The sequence below is a fragment of the Bos grunniens genome, chromosome 17 (assembly GCF_055505025.1).
Source record: "Bos grunniens cultivar Pamir isolate PY7600 chromosome 17, Bosgru_T2T1.0, whole genome shotgun sequence".
In the NCBI taxonomy this organism is placed as follows: Eukaryota; Metazoa; Chordata; class Mammalia; order Artiodactyla; family Bovidae; genus Bos; species Bos grunniens.
The window spans coordinates 19,380,531-19,407,255 of NC_141181.1; the positions used below are offsets into that span (position 1 = coordinate 19,380,531).

At 39.3% G+C, this 26,725-nt stretch overlaps 2 protein-coding genes across 5 annotated transcripts in view; one reads left to right on the forward strand and one right to left on the reverse strand.

Moving 5' to 3' along the window:
• The window catches only part of SLC7A11 (solute carrier family 7 member 11), a 639,869-nt gene that overhangs the window by 40,891 nt on the left and 572,253 nt on the right, over positions 1-26,725 (forward strand). The gene's annotated exons all lie outside the window — the stretch shown is intronic.
• On the reverse strand, positions 11,828-14,624 carry LOC147355098 (matrin-3-like). The gene is given in 3 exon segments (XM_086345912.1): positions 11,828-11,974; positions 12,097-13,972; positions 13,975-14,624. Coding segments are annotated over 3 exon segments (2,397 nt in total). The 5' UTR covers positions 14,482-14,624; the 3' UTR covers positions 11,828-11,960.

The window sequence follows — 26,725 nt, forward strand, 5'->3', positions numbered from 1 at the left end:
TAGGGTCAAAAGGAATGGCATTTTAAGTTGAGAAAGCTTTGAAGATCAAGATTTTTTTTAAAAAAAACAATCCTACTGAGAGTCAACCATTTATGAATTGTGCTCAGAGAACACTGAACTGGGAGTCAGGAGAGCTAGATTCTGGTCGTCTTTCTGCCACTACCCAATGTTGTGACCTTAAGTAAGACCCTTTACCTTTTGGGGCCTCCGTTTCTTCATTTGTAAAATGAGGGGGACAGAATAGATTAGTGGGTCCCAGATGCTGTTCATTGACGAGACACTTTCAAACCCCTGAAAACTTTGAAATCTTTCCAGGCAGAACTCTGAGATTTTTTAAAAAATTTATTTATTTTTTTTACTTTACAATATTGTATTGGTTTTGCCATACATCAACATGCATCTGCCACGGGTGTACACGTGTTCCCCATCCTGAACCCCCCTCCCACCTCCCTCCCCATACCATCCCTTTGGGTCATCCCAGTGCACCATCCCTAAGCTTCCTGTATTTGATTTGTAAAACTGGGGTGTATGTCAGGAATCTTTCCTTTGTGAAGTTCCCTTGGTGATTTAGATATGCAGCTAAGATCGGAAACCATGGTCCAAGTTATTTTTACTTTGTTTTATTCTAAAAGTTATTTTGAAGAAACCCTCAAAATTCCTGAAGAGTACAAGGAGTTCCCTTGTATTCTTCACCTAGACTTACCAATTGTTAACATTGTCACACATATGCTCTGTGTGTAGATATACCTGCCTTTTTATTATTCATATTTTTTCTAAACCATTTGAGAGTAAATTCTAGACATCGTGATACTTAACATCAGAATACTTTAGCATTTATCTTCTTAGAACAAGCACATTCTTTTATTATCGTGGCAAAAATATCAAATTCAGGAAATTTAACATTGATTCAGTTACCTAGTATACGATGTTTTCAAAGTTTACTGATTTTTCCCTGTATTCTTTATATCTAGTTGAATTTTTTTAATCTATATTGAAGTATAGTTGATTCACAATGTTAATTTCTGCTTTACAGTAAAGTTATGTGTATATATATATATATTCATTTATCTTCTTTTCTATAATGATTTATCACAGGATAGTGAATATAATTCCTTGTGCTATAGAATAGGACCTTGTTGTTTATCCATCCTGTATATCTAGCTGATTTTTAAATACATTTAAATTTTTTGAAATCATCACATAACTTAAAGAAAAACAGAAAGTACAGTACAAAGAATTTTATTCCTGAACTGTTTAAAGGTAAGATGCCATGCCACATTCTCTCAATGCTCCAGTGTGTATTTCCAACAAAGACTATCTTCTTGTAACCACAGAATAATAATCAAATGGAGGAAGTTAATATTTATACATTATTATCTAGCCCTCAGTTTTGTGAATTATCTCAGTTATATCTTTGATAGAAGATATCCAGTTCAGAATCATGTGTTACATCTAGTTGTCATATCTCTTTAGTTTTTCCTACTGTGAAGCAGTTTCTCTGACTTCCTTGACTTTTATGACCTGAAATTTTTAAAGATTGCAGGCCATTTATTTTGTAGAATGCCCTTCAATATGGGTTTGTTTGTTACTTTGTGATTCAGATTATGCATGTTTCAGGGATATTGCAGGTGTGATTCTGTGCTCTTTTCAGTGCATCTTGGTGGCACACAATTTTGACATATCTTAGTACTGAGAATCTTCACTTGGATTACTTGATAAAGGTAGCACCTTCCAGGCTTCTCCACTGCAAAATTACTTTCTCCCTTCATAATTAATGACTGTTTTTAGGAGAGCTACTTTGAAACTAAATGTCTCATTCATCACCAGACATTTAATTTATTCATTCATGGATTTATAGTTTCCTATTATACTCAATAAGTGATAATCCATCACCATCGTTATTTTGATACTTAAGTTTTCCTGATTTGGCAGTAGAAGCTGCTTCACACTTTGGCATATATCCCTGTCGTGCTTTGAGTACTTCTTTGCTCTAAACAGATGTTCCTGGATCATCTTACATTTCTTCTCCCCAGACCTGGATTCAGATTGTTCTTCAAGCAGCCCTGCTTCTTTTCCCTGGAGGATGGTATTCAGGAGCCCAGATATGGGCAATGAGTGTGCTCACTGCTCTTGACATATTGATGCTACTAGTCATAGGAAAAATGTGTATCTGTGTATACTCACATGTGTGTGTGTGTGTGTATGTATGTATGTGTGTGTGTATATATATATATATATATACCCTAACCCTAACCCTAACCCACACATATTCAAACAACTATTTATGTCTCTCTCTCTGTCCATCTATTGAATAATACAAGTTTACACCATACCTCCAATTCTTACTCAATACAACGATGTCACAGGGCCATTCTGCTTTACTTACTGCATCTGTAACCTACTTCATCAGTAGTGAGAAGACTACACCCACTCTCCTCATCTAGTTATTCTCTGCTCTCTCCCTGTAATAGCCGATTTACTGTCACCTCTGTCATTTCCTCTCCCACATTGAGAGCCTCCTCCCCTGCTTGGGCTCCAGCACCTCACGCCACATTTCTCCCCCAGGCCCCATCCCAAGGAAGTCCTTGTTACCCTGCTCACATCTGATAGCTGTCCCAGGCTGTCCCTGTGTGGATCCCTCCTCTCCTCCCTGTGGTAGTTCAGATGCTCCTCATGGGTGGGGTCATCTCCCAGGGTGGACACTGTCTACACTTCTCAGGCTCTTCCTTACCATCCAGCCGATCTTCCCACTTCTTAGCTCTAACGCTCCAAATGGGCTGCCCCAATGTGGGGAAACCTTCTGGCTCTGGTCAGGCTCTAACAACCCCTCTCTGGGCCCTGGGGGCTGCTCCTACCCTGGTATAGTTGCCTGCTTGTTCTGCCCCAAAAGGAAAAAGTGCCCCCTTTCTGCTCTTTGTAGTATGATAATGAAGAAGGTTAATGAGGTAGTACAGACTTTATTCGTCCAAATCCATGGAGACTGAGGGTGGGAGAGCATTAAATAAAGGCTGTTTAAAAAATGAATCAAAATATCAAATGATCTAGAGAAATAATATTTTCTTAGATTCACAGACTTGGAGAACAAACTTATGGTTACCAGTGGGAACATAGCAGGGATAGTTAGGGAGTTTGGGAGTGACATGTATACACTGCTGTATTTAAACTGGATAACCAACAAGGACCTATTGTGTACAGCACAGGGAGCTCTGCTTAATATTATGTAAAAACCTAAATGGGAAAAGAATTTGAAAAGGAATAGATACAGGTTTATATAACTGAGTCACTTTGTTGTAGACCTGAAACTAATACAACATTGTTAATCAACTATACTCCAATATAAAATAAAAAGTTTGAAAATGAAAAAGCAAAATTCTGTATAGGTTGAATAGCCAGTGCTGATGGACAAAATTTCATTATACTTGAGCAGTATTTCTAACTTTATCATAACTTTGAAAGGCTGAATCTGATTTAGGATTATAGATACAGAAAACATAGCCATGTGGTGGTGCTGGAAATTCTTATTTGGGGCAGGAGATATTTCAAAATACCAGATTTCTTTAGGGAGGACTTACAGTTTGGAATTATGAACTACTGATGACAAAAAGAACTCTCCTTACCTCTCAAGGATTCACTGTCAAAAATGCCTTCAGTTGTGAAAGGATGGATTTTTGTTAAGAACAGGAAGAAATTGTGACCTTAAGAACTGTGACTTATTGGAATGGGTAACCATGGAATGTGAAGATCTCCTATGGAGATTTTTGAGAAGAGATAGACTTGGGGGATAAACTGGAGGCCTAAGGAACCCTCTGGTATTTTGTACCACTTAAGTCAGTACCAGTTTGGTGCTTGTAAATAAAAAGATAGATTATTTTTAATTTAAAAAAAATTTTAAAGTTGAAGTTTGATTAATTTACAGTGTTGTTAGTTTCTGGCATACAACAAAGTGATTCATAGATATATATATATATTTGTATTTTTTCTATTACAGTTTATTACAAGATATTGAATGTAGTTCCCTGTGCTATATAGTAGGTGCTTGTTTATTTTATAGTAAAATAAATATAGATACAGTAGTTTGTATCTGTTAATCCCAAAGTTCTAAATTATCTCCCCCTACTTCTCTTTGGGTAACCGTAAGTTCGTTCCCTATGTCTATGAGTTTCTATTTTGTAAGTGACTTTATATATTTTTAGATTCCACATATAAGTTATATCGTATATTTGTCTTTTTCTGTCTGACTTCACTTATATGATAACCTCTAGGTCCATGTTGCTGCAAATGACATTATTTCATTCCTTTTTATGGTTCAATAGTGTTCCCTTTTATAACTATACTACATCTTCTTTATACAGTTATCTATTGATGGACATTTAGTTTGCTTCCGTATCTTTGCTGTTGTAAATAGTGTTGCTGTGACCACTGGGGTGCATGTATCTTTTTGAATTATAGTTTCTTCTGGATATAGGCCAAGGAGTGGCTTTGCTGGATGAAGAGATGGTTTTGTAAGTGCTGCATGCCTCGTGTATGTTATCCATTAGATTATTTGCGGTATAGATAAGTGATAGATTTCGATAAAGCCAATACTTATAAAATCATAGTTGAATAGTTGTAAGCTATCTGTTCTTTAAGGCATGATGTTTTGTCAGTTGTGGCATTATCAAATGAATCAAAATGAATGTTTTGATTATAAATAAATTCTGAGAACTTTGCCTTGATTTCAGTTACTGGTCCCGGAGCCGCCATTTGTGATCTCACAGATTGCGGCCTGGATAATTCCTGGGGGCACCGCTCACACAGATTGTGATGTGAAAAGTGCCCCTGGAGGTGTGTAGTGAAGCCTTACTGAAAGGGCTGCATGATGTGCCATCGCTCATCCGCTTCTCTCATACTTCAGCATCAGAGAAAAAGGACTGGGAACCAGGGAAGGGAGAGAGATTATTGACATTGGCGGTACACTGAGCCCATCAACAAGCTCCTTTTCTGGTCTAGAGTCCAAGTCCAGAGCCCTTGGAGTACATGTGGACATTCTCACCGAGTAAGTGCGTGGACACCCTCGCATTTAAACAGCTTAAATCGCAGGAACTTTGTGTGTCAGAGAGAGGAATTAGAAAGGAAGCGGCTCTTTGCTGTGTAATTATGTTTTCCTGAATTAGCAGAGTAGCATGACCTTCAGGCTAGTCTGTGGGATGCCAAGAGAATTACCTGCCCTGCTGATGCAGCAGCATAGAACTCCAGGGAGTCCATTTCGAACGTGTAAAGAAAGACGACTGAGCACTGAAGAATTGATGCTTTTGAACTGTGGTGCTGGAGAAGACTTGAGAGTTCTTGGGACAACAAGGAGATCAAACCAGTCAATCCTAAAGGAAATCAGCCCTGAATATTCATTGGCAGGACTGATGCTGAAGCACCAATACTTTGGCTACCTGATGTGAAGAGCCAACTCATTGGAAAAGACCCTGATACTGGCAATTGAGGGCAGGAGAAGTGGGTGACGCAGGATAAGATGGTTGGATGGTGTCATTGACTCAATGCACATGAATCTGAGCAAACTCTGGGAGATAGTAGAGGTCTGGGAAGCCTGGCATGTTGCAGTCCATGGGGTCACAAAGAGTCAGACATGGCTTAGCAACTGAACAACAAGAAGGAACTCTGTGAGATTAAATCCCTTTTTCCATTAACAGAAAAGGGAACACTTGCTGTGTAGCCAGTCTTAACCAGAAGAGGGATTTGAAACATTCGGCAAGATCATATCTGAAACATGGGCTGAGTGAGTCTTGTTCGGTTGAGGCCATAGCTAGCCATAGGCCATGGCCCCCTGAGCCATGCACAAGGGCTATTTCAAAGAGCTCTTTTTAGCTGGACTATTTCAAATGGCTTTCTTCACTTTGACATGTTTTCAACATTAAGAGGATTAAGTAATTAACATGCTGATCTATTTGTGACAAACGGATATTGATAGTATGACAGAGGTGATAGTCAGCAGATTTTGATGCTAATGATCACCGACCATGTGTTGCTCTGGAGCTCTCTCTGTGCATTTTCTCATGTATTTCTCTTGTCTGCTCTCCAAGATAGTTCATCATATCATCAATGTTGAAATCACAAAATAGGAGACCTTCAGGTAAATCTTGGATCTCCACCTTCTGGATAACAATAAATGAAAGAAATTCCTCACCCAGAAGAGTAAAGAAGGAAGACTTGTCTGGTTCCTCTGCACTGGTGGAGGGAGGGTATCTCCTGTCAGGAGCATGGAATGCCCTCTCTGGCAGAACTTTAATTCTGTTTAGTCCGGAAGCCATTGTAAGATAGCTCCTTATTTCAGAAAGGTTAAAATGTGAAAACTCTTATCTCCCAGTGAAAACATGGTATGTTTTTTAATCAGCTTCATTTTATAGATTAAGAAAATGAGACAGAGAAGTGAAACCATCAATACTTGTCCAAATTTATTCAAGTGGGAGAGCTGGGATATGGAGCCTGAACTCTTGACCTTTGAACTTGACCCCTTCCAGAGGATTATATCAGTCCAGTATATAAATAATTTGAGTGAGGAAAATGGTTATGTACATTAGGTATGTCAGGGAGGAAACTTCTATAAGGGTAGAAAATCTGGATTTTTTTAGGTATGAAAAAAAAAATAAGAATGTCTAAAACTCAGCATCCTGTGTTTGGCCCTTCTTGTCATGCTTTTGCCAGAAACATTTTCAAATATTCTAGAATCATATTTTTCCTGAAAAGGAGAACTTTTTCTCTGATGCTCTTGTGACTGTTTACTTAGAAGTTAAAGCACATTAGAGATGAATAGTTTCCTTCATCTATATCCCTGTTTACCAAAGGACATGTCATGTACTTCTTAGACTGAAAATATTTTCTCTAATGTCTACTGCAACCATGTAAAGAAAATACTTCATTCTCAACACACATAGCTAGATAACATGGCATGGATTTTTCTCAGAAAAAATATTTGAAATTAATATAAAGAATGGTGGTTTTCAAAGATAAACTTTTATCTCCTCAAGGTGTTTTTCTAGGTCCTAATTTTATTTCCTTTTATTTATTTATTACTTCATTGTTGAATTGAAAAGTAATACAAGTATATCACTTGTGGCTTGCTTTGGCATGTTCTCATATTAGTATTTAAATAACATTTTCAACACAATAATATGGTTATGGAACCACGTGATGAAATTGGTCCCTATAAAGATTGAGAAGCTTCTCAGTCATTCAGATTAATGGGATTATTGCTTCGGTTTAGATAAACAGAATTAACTCTTGCTGAGTGGGAGCAATTTCTGTAGTTCTCTTTTTAAACTCTGCAGGAGAGTGAGTCCTGGTTTCATTCATTTGTGTTATTAGACTTTTCATTACATTATATTTTTGCATTTACTTTATCCATAGTTTTTTTTTTTTTTTCCAAAACAGGGAGGCATGTTAGTGGGTCTTACATGTTTCCTAAAAATCTCTCTGATTTGGGGCATTAAAAACTATTAATTGCTCTTTGTTTTCTTATTTCCACAAAGTCAAGTACTTTCTCAGCTGGCCATAGGATACATAAGGTGCCATTCTTGGTCTGAAATATTGTACATTCTAGGGTTGAGACATACGTACAAACTCACTGTAAGTGTGATATGCTGTAAAATAGGGTTTGTATAAAGTTATCGTTTGCAGGATAGAAAATAAGCTGCAATTCAGGGAGGGTTGAAGGAGAGGTTATTTGAGCAAGGAACAGGGCCGTCACAGATGAACAGACAATTAGCGAGTAGAATGGAGGACATGACCGTATAAAACTAGTGTGCCTTCACTGTGGGGCAGCTTGTGGGGGTGCAGCATGCGTTTGGGGTAGGGCGCTGTGGATAGTAAAGCCTCCTGGTGAGTCTGCATGGCAGCTGGGATCACATTAGCGGGACTTTCATATCTGATACCAAATATGATAGCAGTGGTCATCTCAGGAAACCTTTCCAGCCTTTTGGCACCATTTTCATCTTTATGTACCTTATCTCAGATTTGTGAGCTTTTATGTTTGCACTGGTGCTCCTGCTTTGTGATAGGAAAACCACAGAGAGGAATTTTCTAGTGAAGGGTTTGTCCTAGGGCCAGCTAGGGTGGGCAAATCTCATTAAGTTCAGGTTTTGAAAGCACACACATGGTTTAATAGTTAGGAAATGTGCCCAGGGACTTGAAGGACTCAAACACTGAGGAATGGTTGTTTGAGTTTTCTGTCTGTGCTCGCAGGACATTTGCTGTGCTGGGAAATGGTGAAAAAAAGTGATGAGGGATGCAGCTGAGCCCTCTGATTCAGGCTGTCATCCTGGGGAAGGTCTGGGGAGTGTAATGAGGCGAACCATTAAGTTGCTATATTCTTAAAAGGTTAAAGAAGCTTCAGGGATCACTATTTGTACTTCTTCAGTACTGGAATGTCATGCCAATAATAAGCAATATGCAATCCGCAGACATAGAAGCAACTAGTCCTCTGCATTTGTGAAAGGCTGCCCAGCTTAGAATGAATGGCTAAGTCTGTGAATTCTTTTCCTTTGAGGTTGAACTGAGTCACAAAGACCCAAGGCAGTGGTGAGTGAATCTTGTCAGTCTGTCAGCAGCATTTATGAAGTTCTCACCATTCCCATGCCATATAGTTAGGCTTAAACAAGCCCTCAAAATTTTAGAATACATACCCTATGATGTCAGTGAGCAGCTTTGATTTACTAGCCCAACCAAACTCTACTCTGTTTTTGTGGAGGTTTGTATTTGGGATAGACTACAAATTCCACAAACAAAGGTTTGACTTGCACAAAGCAAGGAAACTACAAGGAGAGGTGATCTCGTGTCATCCTACCAAGAAGCTTTGTTCAAGATGTTGAAATGGTTCTGCATTTCATCTGTGATTTTGCTGCTCTTCATATACACCTATTCTATGTCAGGCACTGCCTTCTGCACTGGAGTTCTAAGCTATAATAGCTTGTTTGAAAATAATTGTCTCTCCAGAATTTGACCTTCTGTGTGGTCTACCCTAGACAGAGTGGTAAATGACACCCTAGGACTCTTCCCACCAGGAAAAACAGAAGAAATATCTCCAGCATGTCTTCCACCCAATCCTTCCAGGGCAGTCTCATAGGACATGGCAGAATCAGAATCCTATGAGTGTGTGAGCTAGATGGGCATATAGAACACCCTCCCTGGTGGTTCTGATTTCCTCCCTGCCCAGATTCCTTGCCTGTGCAAGAACTTCTGCTTCTTAAATTTTGAAGTATAGACTATTAAAAAATAATGAAAGAAGACAATTGAGGTGATAAAAACAAACTAACACTTCATAAAATGGACAATCTCCATCCAGAGAGTATAACAAAATGGGGCAGAAGACAGGACAGGAAGGTTTCTTAGGATAAAGAATGAAGAACAAGAAGAGAACGATAGAAAGTATCTAATTGGTTGGAGCCATACAGTCAACCTTGTTGTGGGTAAGAAGGAATAAGCAAGGCTCCTCCGTCCATGGGATTTTCCAGTACTCTTGCCTGGAAAATCCCATGGACGGAGGAGCCTGGTGGGCTGCTGTCTATGGGGTCGCACAGAGTCAGACATGACTGAGCGACTTCACTTTCACTATTCACTTCCATGCATTGGAGAAGGAAATGGTAACCCACTCCAGTGTTCTTGCCTGGAGAATCCCAGGGACAGGGGAGCCTGGTGGGCTGCCGTCTATGGGGTCACACAGAGTCGGACACAACTGAAGCGACTTAGCAGCAGCAGCAGCACACAGCCCAGAGCTGGCTTGATATTTGATGATTGGCTAATAGAATGTCCTAGATTTTTGGCTAAGCAGAATATTTATGGGGCCAGGAAGTTAGCTATGTTCAGGTTTATTGACAAAAGTCCCCGAGGTGGGAATAGCTCCATCTTGGGCTTAGGAAGTGATTCTGACAATATGAATCACTTTGGGATCTTGTTAAAACGGAGATGTAGATTTTGTAGGTCTGGATATAGGTGTGGAGGTTTGCATTTTTTCAAGGTGATGCTGGGGCTTCTATTGTAGCTCAGTTGGTAAAGAATCCACCTGCAATGCAGGAGACCCAGGTTCAATCCCTGGGTTGGGAAGATCCCCTGGAGGAGGAAAGGGCCACCAACTCCAGTGTTCTTGCCTGGAGAATCCCATGGACAGAGGAGCCTGGCGGGCTACAGTCCATCAGGCATGACTTAGCGACTAAACCACCAAGATGATGCTGATGGTTCTGACTGCAGACCACACTCAAAGAGCTTCTGTTGCATGAAAATATCCTTAGACAAACACTTGATATACACCACTTTATATCTATATACTTTATATCTTTAAAGAGGACTTTAAACCAGTTCTCTTTCAGGGGGTATTGGTTTTCATTGATAAGATATCATGTGGTAAAATAAACAAGGGAAATATATTATGGCAAGGTAGAAAGACAGAGTTTCAGAAATTTGGTACAAAACTCAGTTTTCTGAGGAGATGAATCTTGAGGAGGAAACCACATGAAAGAGGCAAGTAATAGGCTGAGTCAGTATTGAAATGTGAATGTGATGTAGCATGTGGCCTGGAGATGAGAGCGGATAAGCAGTATTTTTCACTCTGGGAATGTGAATTATCTTCCAGACCAGCCAACTTCATTGCTTTCCTGGGTTTCTGGTTTACATAACTTAGAAAGGGGAGGGGAGTACTTGAAAGCTTTTAAAAGGTGACAGACATCGTGAGAGTTGCGAACTATTTTCTTTTTTGGTGTTTTTTTTTTTTAAACTCAGATTTTTAGTAGCAGTTTTTAGAACACTCTAGATTAAAAATGGAGTAATTTGTTAAAGCATGCAAGAAAGTGTAACAGTAAATAAAAACCACAACTGTGACAAATATATTGGTTAACACCTCAAACATGTATAACCAATGAACATGGCCTAGGTTTTTGTTTTTTATTGGTACTCACTTAAGAAACTTGAATCCACAGATATAAGCAGTATATAATATAACCAGAAAGTTACAAGTAAACACAGATTATACATGCAAATTTCTGTTCACAAAGGTCACATATGCAAGTATATGAATTCGAAGCGTGCGTCTAAGATTATGGCCAAACTTTTTTTAAAATGCAGAAATGTAAAATTACATCTTGAAAATACAAAGAGATGGTCTACACACTTCAAAAATCAAATGTTGCTTATACCAGATGATGTATGACAGCTACAGGATTCAAGTGACAAGCAATAAGATCTCAAGAAATTAATACTGGTCAAAGAGAAGGGGAATATTTTTACATTTCACTGAAAATACATTAACTTCTAGAATACGAAATCTAGCAGGAACTTAGGGGAAAAAATTACAAAATCTAAAGCCAATTACTTAATATGTCTTATTACCTAAACAACAACATGACATTGAAAGAAAACTGCACCTGCATTTTAATTACCAATCTCACATTAGTGAAGTTCTCCATAAATGAAACAAAACCAAAAATGCTTCAAACTCCAAATGAAAAGTCTGCAAGGCTCAGATTAAAATGTGGAATGTTTCAGATGAAAGTAATAAAAATACAATTGGTTTTGTTCTTTATTGAATGGAATCAAAAGTTTTGACATATCTCTGAAGCTTGGAACTACTAAATTTCATTTCTCTGAATGCTTCTACATATCTTTCTTAGTGGTGCAAGTGTCTTTAGCATACGAAGTCAGTCTCTACAAAGTATTTCTGTCTGTTACTATTTTGATAAAACAAAAACAATTCTTCATAACTTAACCGTATATGTATTTTTGCTATAACACTTAACACATGAACAGACATCTATTATCTATTATTTTCCACTAAAACAAAAGAGTACAATAGTTTTCTTCTAACTATCAGTATTGTATTTAAAAAAGGTTAACATTAAAAAACAAAGAACCATTATTTTCTTTGAAATCATTAAGCTTCTTGCACATCTCAAACTTCCTTCTTCTGCCTGCGTTCCTCTGCCAATTTATTCAGAAATTTCTTTAATTTCTGATAATGAGGAAGGCTGCTGCAATGAGTATTCTTTGCAACTGCTTCATTTGTATAAAAGAGTGAACACAGCTTACAGTAAAACCCTGTTTTAGGTATCACATAGTCTATACCAACAGGAACATTGGGTTGATATGGTCCAATTCTATACTCATCTGGGATTGTATAGTCCTCCTTGTTTTCATCACTTTGGCCATCTGCATTTTCACTTGTATCTTTGTTGGGATCATCAGCATTTTCAGCAGATTCAGCACCTGGCTCTGTATTTTCCTCATTTTTAATTCCATTTTCCAACGCTGCTTCATTTTCTTGGTCAAGTTCCTCGATCTTGTCCACCTTTTTAAGCTTTTTCTTTGCAGCTCCAGAAGCACTGGCATTTGCATCTTTTTTCACAGCTTTGTCTGAAGGTTCTTTTTTCCCATCAGATGCCATATCCCCTAAATTAGCAAGATCTGTTTCATCTCCCACTGAACTGCCACTTTCTAGCAGTGCTGCTGCTGCTGCTTCATCTACAAGTAGCTCATCTTCAGATTCAAGAAGCATGTTAGGCTCTTGCTCTGCCTGGTCATCCTTTGTATCTTTTTCACCATCTTCACCTGATTTCTCTTCTTGATCTTTACCTTCAGCAGTACTTTCAGTCTTCTGAGAACCATCAGTTTTGGATTTCTTATCACTTGGAGATTCTTTGCCATCTGGAGAGTAAGATCTTTTCCGGGATTTATCTTTTTTGAGTAAGTCAATGCCTCTGTTGGGAATCCTGAGTACCAATTTTTTGTATTTTTCAGACAGGTCAACTTTTACACATCTCCCTTGAAACCAAAGGGCCTTTTTCAAACAGTGGACAACCATTGCCATTGCATCTTCTCTGGTCTCCATCTCAATAAAGGCCTGACTTTTCATCCTCATCAGTATATAATTCTTTATTTTCCCATAAGGCTCAGCAAGCTTGAGGACAGCACTGTCAGAATAGCCAGAATGAGGTAAGTTGCTGAGATGTATCACTCGTCCAAGCTCTTGTTTTTGATCAAACTTCTGGTCTGGCTTACCCTCAGGTTTCTTTATTCTCTTGTACTTCTGGGATAAATGCACTCTCACTGGCTTGCCAAATACTAATGCTGGGATGGTTGTGTAATAATCCACTGCAGCCTGAGCATCTTCTGTGGTTGCCATTTCAATAAATGCCTCATTAATTTTATTTAGAATAAGATGATTTGAAATAACTCCAAATGGTTCCACCAGTTGTAAGAGTTGATATCTCAAGTTTTTCCCTCGCTGGAAATCCATGATGTGAACAACTCGGCTAGTTTCCACTCTGCCTTTCTGCATGTGTCTTGGTCCTTGCAGGTTTCCATTTCCAGCACCCAGATTTCCTCTTGGTCCAACTGCTGGTCCCCCAAGATGAAATGATGGGGGTGGAGGTCCCAGAATTCCTGGTGCTGGGTTTGTAGACTGCTGCAACATGAATGGATCACCCATTGTATGTCCTGTATCAGTGTTAGGATTCCATTCTGGGTAGATTTCAAGAAGAAGCTGGCATCGACGACTGTGACTTGCTCCATTGATATGTTGACTCCACTCCTTATTAGAATGAACTGGCAAATCACATATAGAGCACAGATGGGGATAACCCTTCGGTAAGAGTCCATGGAAGTCTTCAATTTTGCTACTTGGAGGAGCGCCCCTCTTTTTCTCAAAGAGAGATCTCTCTTGTAAGGAGCCAGGACCACGTCCCATTCTCTCATACTCACTGTCAAATTTATGATAGTTATGCGATGTCTCACCAAAAAAAGAATCATCCCTACACCTTTCTCCATCTCTTAATCTGTCATCTTCATAATCCATTCTGTCATAATAACCAGATTCTTGAGAATGACTTCCATGGTCATAATCAAGCACTGGGTTGAGACTAGGACCACGATCATCAAAACTATCTCTTCTAAAGTGCCTTTTTTCTTCCCAATCGTCCCTAGGTACTCTGTATGGTGGCTCCCATACAGATGGCTCCCAGATCTGCTATCTCTACCATAACTCAATGTAGGGCCTTCTTTAGTTCTCCTCCTTTTAAGCTGCAGAAGGATCTGGGGCAAATTCTCAGGAGTAATCTTGTCCTCTGGATAACGACTCAGTTCATCTAAGTCTCTAGCAGACAGACCAAAGCTGGCCAAAATGTTACTGGCCTGGTCTGCATCTCCACGGTGTTGAGAAGACAAAGGGAGCGGACCTCTACTTCCAATGTTAAATATAGACTGCAAATTATGGGAAGAAGTACTAGCAGAAGACAGTGTACTATGAGCTCCTTGTTGATTCAATGAAGAACTCATTCCAAGATTCATTAAACTAGCAAGGCGTGCAGTACCCTGGTTCATCCTTCCAAGAGATGCTGGCATACTTAAAGACTGGGTAGCAGCAGCAAGAAGGCCTATTCCTGCTGCAGACAGGTCACGCCCATGACCCTGCGAGTCCCTACCAAGAGATGACTGCTGGAATGACTTGGACATTGTAGAACTATCTCTTGTCTAGTTTATAGATTAAAAAAAAAAATTTTTTTTTTAAAGATGGCCAAAAAGAAAGATCAACTAGAAAACTAGGTTAACTTTGCTTCAAAAAATGGTAACGCCAAGAAAAAGGATCAATAAGGACTGTAGAATCTTCTTCAAGCTGAGAACCAGCGGACAACTCTCCAAGCGAGCGGGACGCGGTGGCTCCCACAATCCCCCGCAGCAACGGCGCTGGTCGCGAACTATTTTCTAATGTTTGTGCTCCTCGTCAAGTTGATTGTTTGATTCACCCATCACAAGTTGACACCCTTGAGGGGACGGGGCGGGAGGAGAGTTTTTGCAGACATTAAGTCTCCTAAAGATTTTTAGAAATGGATTTTCCTTTTGGAAATATGAGGCCTGATTGTAAATAAACCCGTGCTGCATTCACATCTGCAGTCCTGGATTAGTGAAGAGCTTCACTTGTGTGCACCAAAACACAATTTTTTCAAAAATGGCTGAAACTATGTCATCAGCAACTTGGAGTTGTGACAGAAAACCACGCAGAAATAGGACCCGTTTCTCTTTGTCTTGCACGCTGTATTCAGCTAAATGTGACTCTCACAATGCAGTGTTTACTGTATCTTCTCAGTGTTTCCAGATTGTTACTATGCTTGCACTTAGTACTCTAGACGTAGTTTGCTCTTTCTCATAAATTCCTTTTTTAAACATTTTTTCATCAAAGATCAATACTTCTAGTTCCTATGATTCTTTTTTTTCTTAGAAGTTATAGCAGTTACTTCTCATGAAAATGAAGTACAAAGAAACTTTAATACTGTTTGAATGAAATCTGGAACTGACTAAAAATATCCTTGTACAATGATTTCAACTTGTCTGACAATAACACCAGTGTCTACTGAGAGTTGGTTCTTTTAGAATAGAATATAAACTCAACTCCCCAAAGACATCTGAGAAAGGTCTCAAACCAGTGCTGCTTTAAAATATAGATCATATCTTGTAGTTGTGTTGCTGTACCTTTTTAAAATATTTTGTTAGGAGTAGATGTCAGTGAATACCAGAAAATGGAATAACAAAGAAGTTAAAATACTCTTCAGATACCTAGAGCAAACATGTCATTGAAAAAAATCTCAGTAGAGAACCCTTGTCTAAAAAATATACTATTCTCTGATTCTCCCACTTTTCAGAAGGGTAAGAACCTGTTGCTATAAATCGATGTAATATATATCATTATTTCACTCAACTGTGGTGTTTCCCAAAGTGTACATTACTCACAGAGGATATTTATTAAAAATGCAGATTCCTGGGCCTGACCTCAGATCTTCTGAATGAGACTCATTGAATTTTGCATCTCCGTTGGGCATCCCTAATTAAGTATTATACAGTTGAAGTTTGAAAACTATTAGGAAATTTTAAATGAATATTATTTTCATTTTTTGTGACAGTGTGGAGAGATTAAAAAAAATTGTATATTGGAGTGTAGTTGATTTACAATGTTATGTTAGTTTCAGATGTACAGCAAAGTGATTTAGTTATACATATGTGTATGTGTGTGCTAAGTCGCTTCAGTTGTGTCCAACTCTTTGAAACCCCATGGGCTGTAGCCCGCTAGGCTCCTCTTCCATGGGGTTCTCCAGGCAGAGATACTGAAGTTGTTGACCATTTCGTCCTCCAGGGGATCTTCCCGACCCAGGGATCGAACCTGCATCCTCTTTTGTCTCCTGAATTGGCAGGTGAGTTCTTCACCACTAGCACCAGCTGGGAAGCCCAGTTATACATACACATACATCTATTCTTTTTCAGATTCTTTTCCCAGTTAGGTTATTACAGAGTATTGAGTAGAGCTACTTGTACTCTACAGTAGTTGCTTGTTGATTATTTATTTTATATGTAGTGAAAACTACTAGCAAATTAAGTTGAAAGGGGAAGTCTGCTGGAAGCTTTCCCTGGGATTAGTAGAGAAACTGAAGAATGGTAGGTAAAGATGAGTTTAAAGTGTTATCTATCCTTCCCACTCTTAATTCCCAGAAACTTTTCCCCTTCAGGTATCACATGTAGTTTGGCATCTAAATATATCAGTTAGTTAAAAAAGTAAATAAAAGTGCTGGAACTTCTTTTCATGCTTTAGTTATAACTGACTTAATCAGAGCTCATAAACATCCCAAGGATCTGAAAATTTTTCAATATTTGTAAGTAGAGAAGTATAGAAGTGAATAAACCAAAACCAAATGATTAAACTAACCTGTCTCTCTTTGAAACTAAAAAGAAGGATCTAGATTTAGGAAAATAATAGATGCCATTAAAAAAATTAGTGAGTAAAATAACTTTCTTTGTGCCTAGGTGTTAGTATTTCTTCAAATATTGGTTTCTTTTGAATCTTAGATTCTGAAAAAAGTAGTGGAATTTAGTTAAATAATGCTGTCCTTTTAATGAAGGTGTATATATATATTTATAATATTTATTAAACTAGTTTTCAAAGTTTTACTTATCTGTTTTTCAGTTGTAAAAATATTTGAAGGCAATATCTCCCATGGAAACTCAGTAGGCAAAATAGATAAGAATAAAGCTTCCTTGTGTGTGTATTTGGGGGTGGTGTGTGCAAAGCCTACTCACTCAGTTCCCATTTTATTCTCCCAGAGTAAGGGTCAGCAACTTTTGGCCCATTGGCCAAATCCCACCACTTCCTGTCTTTGCAAGTCAAGTTTTATTGACCACAGCCATGCCCATTCCTTTATGTATTATCTGTAACTGATTTTGTGCTCCAACCTAGAGTTGAATAGTTGAGACAGACACTTACTTAGGCAAAATGTCAACAAAATATTTGCTGTCTGGCCCTCTGCACAATTTGCCAGTCACTCTTCTAGAAGGAATAGTGCTTGAGATGCACCTCTCCTTGGGCTTGAGGTGTGCCTCTCAATCCCTGCAGGTCACCTCAGTCCACAATGGATATTTACTAAAGTATGCTTTGGGCTTCCCTGGTGGCTCAGATGGTAAAGAATCTGCCTGCAGTGCGGGAGACCCCCGTTTGATCTCTGGGTCAGGAAGATCCTCTGGAGAAGGGAATGGCTACCCACTCCAGTGTTCTTGCCTGAGAATTCCAGGGACAGAGGACCCTGGTGGACTACAGTCCATGGGGTCGCAAACAGTCAGAGGCGACTGAGTGACTAACACTTTCACTTTCACTTCACAGTATGCTTTGCGATAATGAGGATTATATTAATAATTTTCTAGCTGTTCCATATGCCACGAAAAGGTAAAAAGGCTGTCCCTTAGAAGCATGATCCAGCAGCTGCTATAGAACTGGCTTTGTATTCCCTAATGTATTGACAGTGAATGATACATTTCCTTAGCAAATATTTTTTCCTCCATGTTGTTTGGGTTTATCTTTTCTCTTGTAAGGTTTATTTTGACACTATTTATTTTTTAATTTTAATTTTATTGCAATCTAGTTGATTTACATCATTGTGTTAGTTTCAGGTATCCAGCATGGTGTTCAGTTATATTGGGTTGGCCAGAAAATTTGTTCAAGTTCTTTCTTAACATCCTATGGAAAAACCTGAATCAACATTTTGGCCAACCCAATACATGTAGTTACTCTATTTCAGATTCTTTTTTGATGTGTTATTATAGAATATTGAATACTGTTCCCTGTGCTATACCGTAGGTCCTTATTGGTTATCTATTTAATTCATAGTAGTGTATGTATGTTAATCCCAAGCTCCTAATTTATGCCGCCCCCCCCAGGTTTTCCGTTTGGTAACCATAAATTTGTTTTTTAAATCTGTGAGTCTGTTTGTTTTGTAAATAAGTTTGTTTATATCTCTTAAAAATTAGCTTCCACATATGAATAATATATGACACCTGTCATTCTGTCTGACTTCACTTAGTATGATAATATCTAGGTCCAACTATGTTGGGGCAAATGGCATTATTTCATTCTTTTTTTTTAAATTTTATTTTATTTTTAAACTTTACAATATTGTGTTAGTTTTGCCAAATATCGAAATGAATCCACCACAGGTATACCTGTGTTCCCCAACCTGAACCCTCCTCCCTCCTCCCTCCCCATACCCTCCCTTTTTTATGGCTGAACAAGAATAGTTTGAAAGTATTTAAAACAGTATTAATTCTTTCCTTTTTTCTCTGGCCTTTGAGTTGGAGGTGGTTTTCTCTAAACAATGATCAGAGCCATCTGAGTTTTTGAGAGCAGAGTGGTAGATGACTGCTCCCTCTTACATGTCTATTTTTATCTGTTAAGAACAGTAGATAAAATATGTAAAATGTGTCATCAGTAATAGGTCCTCATGACAAGAAGTTAAAACCTAGTCAGTTCTATCTTGAAAGACTGATTTAAACCTATTTGAGGGCTTCTCTGGTAGCTCAGTTGGTAAAGAATCCGTCTGCAATGCAGGAGACTCTGGTTCAATTCCTGGGCCAGGGATCTTCCTGTGGATAGACTACCCACTTCAATATTCTTGGCCTTCCCTTGTGGCTCAGCTGGTAAAGAATCTGCCTGCAATGTGGGAGACCTGGGTTCGATCCCTGGGTTGGAAAGATTCCCTGGAGAAGGGGAAGCTACCCACTCCAGTATTCTGGCCTGGAGAATTCCATGGACTGTATAGTCTGTGGGATTGCAAAGAGTCAGATATGACTGAGTGACTTTCACCATCTGGCCATGCTTCTTTAGTACCTATGAAATATATTTGTTTAATCAGTGGTGTTATATGACTTAGCTGTGATTCTCTACTTGGTCTTATGTATAAGGGGGTAACCCAACTTTGAAAAATTGTTCCCCAAACATAACAGTTTTGATCACCCCTGTCATAGGTGGAGGACAAAGCATTTTTTCCCCCCTAATTAGGTGCGTCATTCAACTGAAACAAAGTCACACAGAGTAGGATCATATGGGGAAAATACACTAAATTGCTAAATTTCTAGTCTTTGCAAGAAGTTAATTCCATTCCATTTAATTTTATTTAGCAAGTGCTTTTGAATTGCCAAGTAGAGGACACTAAGCTTCATAATGTAAGGATAATAAAGTCATATATGGCTATTATTGAAGGTCTTAAATTGCATTGTAGAATAAGAGAGGTGGTCTCTGGCTGATAGTGCATGAGGCTTGTATAACAATCTCTGTAGTATGGGCTAAAGGAGACACTCTGAAAGTTGAAGTATGATGCTTTTAATTAAACCCAGTTCCAGGCTGAACTTTAAGTCCTATATACTACCGTGCGGTGCTTAGTTGCTTAGGCATGTCCAACTCTGTGACCCCATAGCCTGCCAGGCTCCTCTGCCCATGGGGATTCTCCAGGCAAGGATACTGGAGTGGGTTGCCATGCCCTCCTGCAGGGGATCTTCCTGACCCAGGGATGGAACCCAGGTGTCCTGCATTGCAGGCAGGTTCTTTACATACTGAGGCACCAGGAAAGCCCTATATACTACTTCTAGTGTCCTGAATGTTACAGGTTGTTGCTGTTCATAATTGTGTTTGATGGAATTTAAGACGGCACTATATTTTCCTCCTTGGGACTTATATCACAGTTCAACTCCTAGGTCTCATCCTGGACTCATAAGAAGGCCCATTTTAGCAGAGAAATAGCTTGTTGTAATGTCCTACCTGTCAGGAGGGAAAATAGAATTAGTTACTCCTTTAACTAATAGCACTCAGACTTTTTAAAGCAGAAGCCTGTATTTTGAGTATGTGGTGGACTATGATTGAAGTAGAGATATCAACCACTCATTTCCTTAACAGCCACCTGTAGGCCCAAGATAAGTTCACTGTCCAGGTGTCCCTGTCTGACTCAGACTGGCTGGTAGTGGGCACCATATTGATTCTGCCTCCTGGACTGCAGCTTGTCTACTGCTGGGCTCTCATCCAAAAGCCATGGAGTTGAATTGATTTCTGGGATGGTACGGGGAGGGAGGTGGGAGGGGGGTTCAGGATGGGGAACATGTATACACCCGTGGCGGATTCATGTTGATGTATGGCAAAACCAATACAATATTGTAAAGTAATTAGCCTCCAATTAAAATAAATAAATTTAAATTAAAAAATAAAACATCCTCCAAAAGAAGCCAAGTGTGCGCTCTAGCCAGAGATGAGTTCTGGTCCTCTTACAATGGTTTCCCAGTTGCTCAGGCGTCAGGGAGAGAGCCTGATCTTGGCTAATCCTCCTCTCTCAAAGTGGCCACGTCAGGGAGAGAGCCTGATCTTGGCTAATCCTCCTCTCTCAAGGTGGCCACATCAAAAAGGGCTCACTCCTAACTGACTTAGTCCTTCCACCTGAGAATGTTCTAGAAGCAAAGGCACTTTTTGTTGGATACTTTGTCTTTCCCAGCAAATCAAAATGGAGTAATTCAAATACAAAGAGAAAAGATCTGTTGCCATTAATTTCCTTCTCTCTAATAAAAGAGAATAACACATAATAAAAAATCTAAATATTTAAAAAAAATTTTTGTTTTTCTTTTTTCTAAGGTGAGATAATCAAAACACTATACTTAAAGAAAGCCCCTTGTCCCCTAATACTTTATGCTCTGTGATGGCAGAGGTTGGGTGAATGGAGCTGTCAGGAAGGGGCAAGGATCCTGTGACTGGACAGCTCCTCTTACACGGGGATCGAGATGCTTCTTGAAATTTCCCCAGAGATGCACTTTGGGGTCCCTCAGTGGGCATGGGACACTAGGTGGGGTTAAAAACATACCAAAAATACTTATTAATTCCCATATTTCATCCAAATGGAATTTCATTAGGAAATGATAGACAAGAAGGAAAAATGTAATTTTACCAGGTTTTTATCCAAATAAAAAGTAAGTGTCTTTTCAATAAGAAAACTCCTGGCTCTCCTACTTTTCATAATACATGTCATCCCCTCATTGATGAATTTACTTCTTCAGTCTTTATATTGCTTGTGTAGCAATTTATGAAAGAAAGACTTTCATAACTAGAGCCTTTTTTTTTAATTAAAAATATCCTGTGGCATTGAAGTCAGAGCATCTTTCCCATCTCTCCTTTCAAACCTTTCTCCATCCTTGATCGTAACTGCCTAATTGCACCCATTCTTTATTTATCCCTCTGTGTCTTCTGAGCAGTTCCCCAGGTGGTTAGAAATGTTATTTGAAAGACACAGATACAGACGCATGTTATACAATTAATAGGCCTTCACTAAGTGGAACCAATAGACCATTAAAATGAATCCGTGCTGTCCAAGCTCTCTCTTTCTTTCTCTCTCTCCAGCAATAACCTGACCCAAAGGCTAAAGTGATATGAATATCTGTCTCTTCAATCCCGCCTCTGTTTTAAGTGCCAGAGAAAAACAGGGCACAGATAATGATTTTCTGCTCTCAACAACAAATGTGCAAATCCTTCCATCCCAAGTCTGCCTCCTATTGAGGCTGCTGAATCAGGAATTGCACCATTTACAATAGAAAATGGAATAATTTGCCTATTCCAAGCTGGAGAGAGGTAGTGTCTTGCAATAAATGGCCTGGCTGTATAAATAATAAAGTAAAAATGGGCCTGAAGCTGTCAGGATTTTTGTTTGCAGGAAATAGGGTAACACTAAGCACTTTCTGGCTGTGTTTCCCAGCTAGAGTCCAAGGGCTATTTAGTTACTAACAGCAATAATGGAAACGGCTTCGTGTCAAGATGGAGCCACAAGTGCCAGGCAGAAAGAGAGCAACAAATATTAGAAGATATCAACTACCAGCATGCTTTGATTGCAACCGGTGGCTCTGGGAAAATGGAGCATGCCGGGAGCTTTCGCAGTGAGAGAACCAGCTACCAGAAGACCTCAGTGGCCAGTAACAACTCACATCCCCTGCACTCCTGAACTACCTGCCCAGAAAGATGAGAAAGAATAATTTATGAGCACTGGAGGCCTGATCTGTTAACACATTATTATCTTTGCCAGCTAGAGTGATTACTGACCTGACCATATTATGGATATGCATTCAGAGTACACATTCCTGGGGCGATTACAGAAAGTACAGTCAGGTTTCAGGGTGCCAAAGTGACCAGTCCACTCTTGCACATGACCTGGGGGCAGAAAGGAAGGCATGCTGTACTTTCTGGCTGAGATGTTAAGATGCAGGGGAGTTCTGCTTCACTGGGTGTTTCTCCATAAATGAGGTGGTGGTAAATCTTCAAACTTCCCTAGTATCAGATTCTGCTCTCAAGGTAGTGTTACTAGCAGTTTGCACTTAATGAGCACTCACTCCGTGCATTTGTGAAAAGATTTACATGCTCCATCTCGTGCAATGCTCACAGCGACCTTCCAAGGCAGGCAAGTGGATAAGTGAAAAGTGAGGCTCAAGAGACCAAGGAACTGGCAAAGCAAGTTGGTAAATGTGGAATCAAGAGTTAGACCCAGTGTTGCCTGATTCCAGAACTTGAACTTAAACTACTATGCCCTATTGTCTCAAGTAATAATAATAAAACAACAAATAACAGTTGTAGCATCCTCAGCTAACATTTATTGGGGGTACTTACTATGTGCTAAACATTGGGGAAAATGTTGGAATAAATCAGGATAGGATAACTACTGTAACAGAAAACCCCCAAATCTTTAGTATCTTAACAGAATTAAAAAAAAAAAATTTCCCCTACAATATATCACAATGCAGTGGGGTAAGCTGAAGGTAAGTATGTGTTGGAGCCAAAGGGTTGTGCTCCATGGCTTCCATTCAAGAAGCCAGGCTTCTTCCTGGTGTATGTTCAGCATATGGATTTCAAAGTTACCATGAAAGAGAGAAAGATCTTGAGAAAAGCTTATTACCTGCTCTTAACTCCCTTAGCCCAGAACTGACACCATCATTGGGCTCACATTCTAGTGTCAAACCTGGCCCACCTAGGGCCATACGTTGCTGTAAAACATATTTCCGACTGTGCCCAGGAGGGGTAAACCATTTGGTGAGCATCTAAATAGTTTATCTTTGACATGGTATTTTACATGTATTAGCTCAGTCTTTTCACCAACTTCAGGGAGGTTTTATTTGTGATACAAGTGAGAAAACAGATCCAGGGAGGTTCTGCTTTTTCAGGATCACACAGCTAGAAGGTATTAGATGAAGGTGGAATTTTGGGGGGAAAATGACTGATTTTCTTATGCAATGAAAGTCAAAGTTTGTTTAAAAGAAAGGGAAGAAACCTTTATCTTACCTTTGTTGATAGGAATCATCACCAGCGTTATCCTCAGCAGTTACTCCCTGTCTCCAATAGCTTGTTCTCCAGTTCCACCCACTGACTGTAGTTCGCTGAATGAGCTTTGTTCTTTCTCATCACTGTGTATTTGCATGAGCTGCTGTTCTCTTCTCTTGATTTGGGTGCCTCTGACATACCCTTCACATCTATATGTCTACTCAACAGAGAAAGACAAATACTGTATGATGTCATTTATATGTGGAGTCTAAAATACAACAAACTGGTGACTATAACAAAAAATAAACAAATTTGCAGATATAGAGAACTAGTGGATGCTAATGGGAAGAGGGAGGAGGGGCTATATAGAGTTAAGGGATTCAGTTCAGTCACTCAGTCATGTCCAACTCTTTGCAACCCCATGAATTGCAGCACGCCAGGCCTCCCTGTCCATCACCAACTCCCGGAGTTCACTCAGACTCACGTCCATCGAGTCAGTGATGCCATCCAGCCATCTCATCTTCTGTCGTCCCCTTCTCCTCCTGCCCCCAATCCCTCCCAGCATCAGAGTCTTTTCCAATGAGTCAACTCTTCCCATGAGGTGGCCAAAGTACTGGAGTTTCAGCTTTAGCATCATTCCTTCCAAAGAAATCCCAGGACTGATCTCCTTCAGAATGGACTGGTTGGATCTCCTTGCAGTCCAAGGGACTCTCAAGAGTCTTCTCCAACACCACAGTTCAAAAGCATCAGTTCTTCGGTGCTCAGCTTTTTTCACAGTCCAACTCTCACATCCATACATGACCACAGGAAAAACCATAGCCTTGACTAGACGAACCTTTGTTGGCAAAGTAATGTCTCTGCTTTTGAATATGCTATCTAGGTTGGTCATAACTTTCCTTCAAGGAGTAAGCGTCTTTTTATCTCATGGCTGCAGTCACCATCTGCATTGATTTTGGAGCCCCCAAAAATAAACTCTGACACTATTTCCCCATCTATTTCCCATGAAGTGATGGGACCGGATGCCACGGTCTTCGTTTTCTGAATGTTGAGCTTTAAGCCAACTTTTTCGCTCTCCTCTTTCACTTTCATCAAGAGGCTTTTGAGTTCCTCTTCACTTTCTGCCATAAGGGTGGTGTCATCTGCATATCTGAGGTTATTGATATTTCTCCAGGCAATCTTGATTCCAGCTTGTGCTTCTTCGAGCCCAGCGTTTCTCATGATGTACTCTGCGTATAAGTTAAATAAGCAGGGTGACAATACACAGCCTTGACATACTCCTTTTCCTATTTGAAACCAGTCTGTTGTTCCATGTCCAGTTCTAACTGTTGCTTCCTGACCTGCATATAGGTTTTTCAAGAGGCAGGTCAGGTGGTCTGGTATTCCCATCTCTTTCAGAATTTTTCACAGTTTATTGTAATCCACACAGTCAAAGGCTTTGGCATAGTCATTATAGCCAAACCCCTCAAATAACCCAAATGTCCCTCAATGGGAAAATGAATAAATAATAGTATATCCATTTAATGAAATATTCCTCAGGAATGCAAATAAATAAACTACTATATACCAAATAGCATGGATGAATCTCAGAAGCATTATTCTGAGTGAAACAAGCCAGACACAAAGATTCAGGCTATATGATTACCCTTACAGAACATTTTAGAATGGGCAAAACCAATCCCTAGCGACAGAAAGCAGACCATGGTTGCCTGAGGCCAGAGGTTAAGAGCAAATGGCTGTAAATGGGCTTGAGTGAGAATTTTGGAGGGATGGAAATACTCCATTTCTTGATTGTGATAATAGTTTAATGGTTACATGGCTGCATGTATCTGTGGCAACATCAAAGTATATTTTGGGTAGCAGAAACAGCAGAAGTTCATTACCCAGATTCTTCTTGACTCAAGCAGCCAGGGCCATTTGTTGATTGCAAAATTTGTATCTTCCTGCACTAAGGCCTTTCATAATGCGGTTCCCTCTGCCAGGAATGTCCAATCTTATTTCTTTGGATGAAGTTCCACCAACCTTACATTGCATCTTTTCAATGATGCCTATTTAATTTGATTGTGAGTTGTCTTCCTCTGAACCTTATAATCAATTTTTTCTCTCAGGCCTTTTTCTCCACCTGCCTTATGTTACACATATTTGTGCCCCTTATCTTATTCTCTAATGATCTGTAAACTCCCCAAGGGCAAGGACTCTTGTACCTCCAAGTGTATATTGCCCAAGAATGCATCTGAGTGTATTTGCTGTTGGCTTGCTGACATAAATTAATTGCTTTTAATTAATTGTTTTATAATTCTGAGAGATAACTGTCACTTGTTTTCACATGAAGATTCATTTGAAAGAGATCCAGTATTTTTCACTGTTGTTGGTACCAGGTGTTCACAATGGAATCAGGAGGATTTGCCCTTGGATTAGATTTTAAAATTGAAACTGCTGCATGTGAGTCGAGCCCAGAAGGATATATGACAACTTTATAGAGACATGTGGCAGTTGGTTCACAAAATGAAAGTGTTGCCAGTGTAAAACTGTTATTTGTTCTGGGGAACTTCTAAAGCAAAGGAAATTTCGCTTTTGTAAAACCATGAGAGCTGATAGATGGTAATTATTTTCTGCTTGGCTGCAATTATGAGTTCATCACATAATATAGTTATTAATGATTGTGCTGTGTTAATTGGAGAAACAGGTATGTTAAGAATACCTATGAGATTTTAATACTGGTAATGTATATGAATCTTTAACTTTATGGAAAATGGTGTGAAACATTATTTTTCAATGCCATGGCTTTTATCCTCAAAGCACAAGAATTTGAGTAGTGTATTGATAGCCTTATCAACACAGAGAATCAACTAATTAGTGTTTTACACAATCTGTTCCAAGAAATATAAACCATGAGATTGAAAAGATGCAAATGCTGCAACCTGTGGTTACAGAGGACAGAAAACTAACCCTATTGCTCGCTTCAAGTGTTCCCTGGCCATGATTCTCTTGGTTGTGGGGTTGCTAGAAGGTATTTCTGTGTACCAGTTAGATGTAGACACAGATTTAAAATTTGGAGTTATGACGATAGAACCCAGAGTTTTTCTGAGTTTATCAGGCCTGTGTGTACTTCTC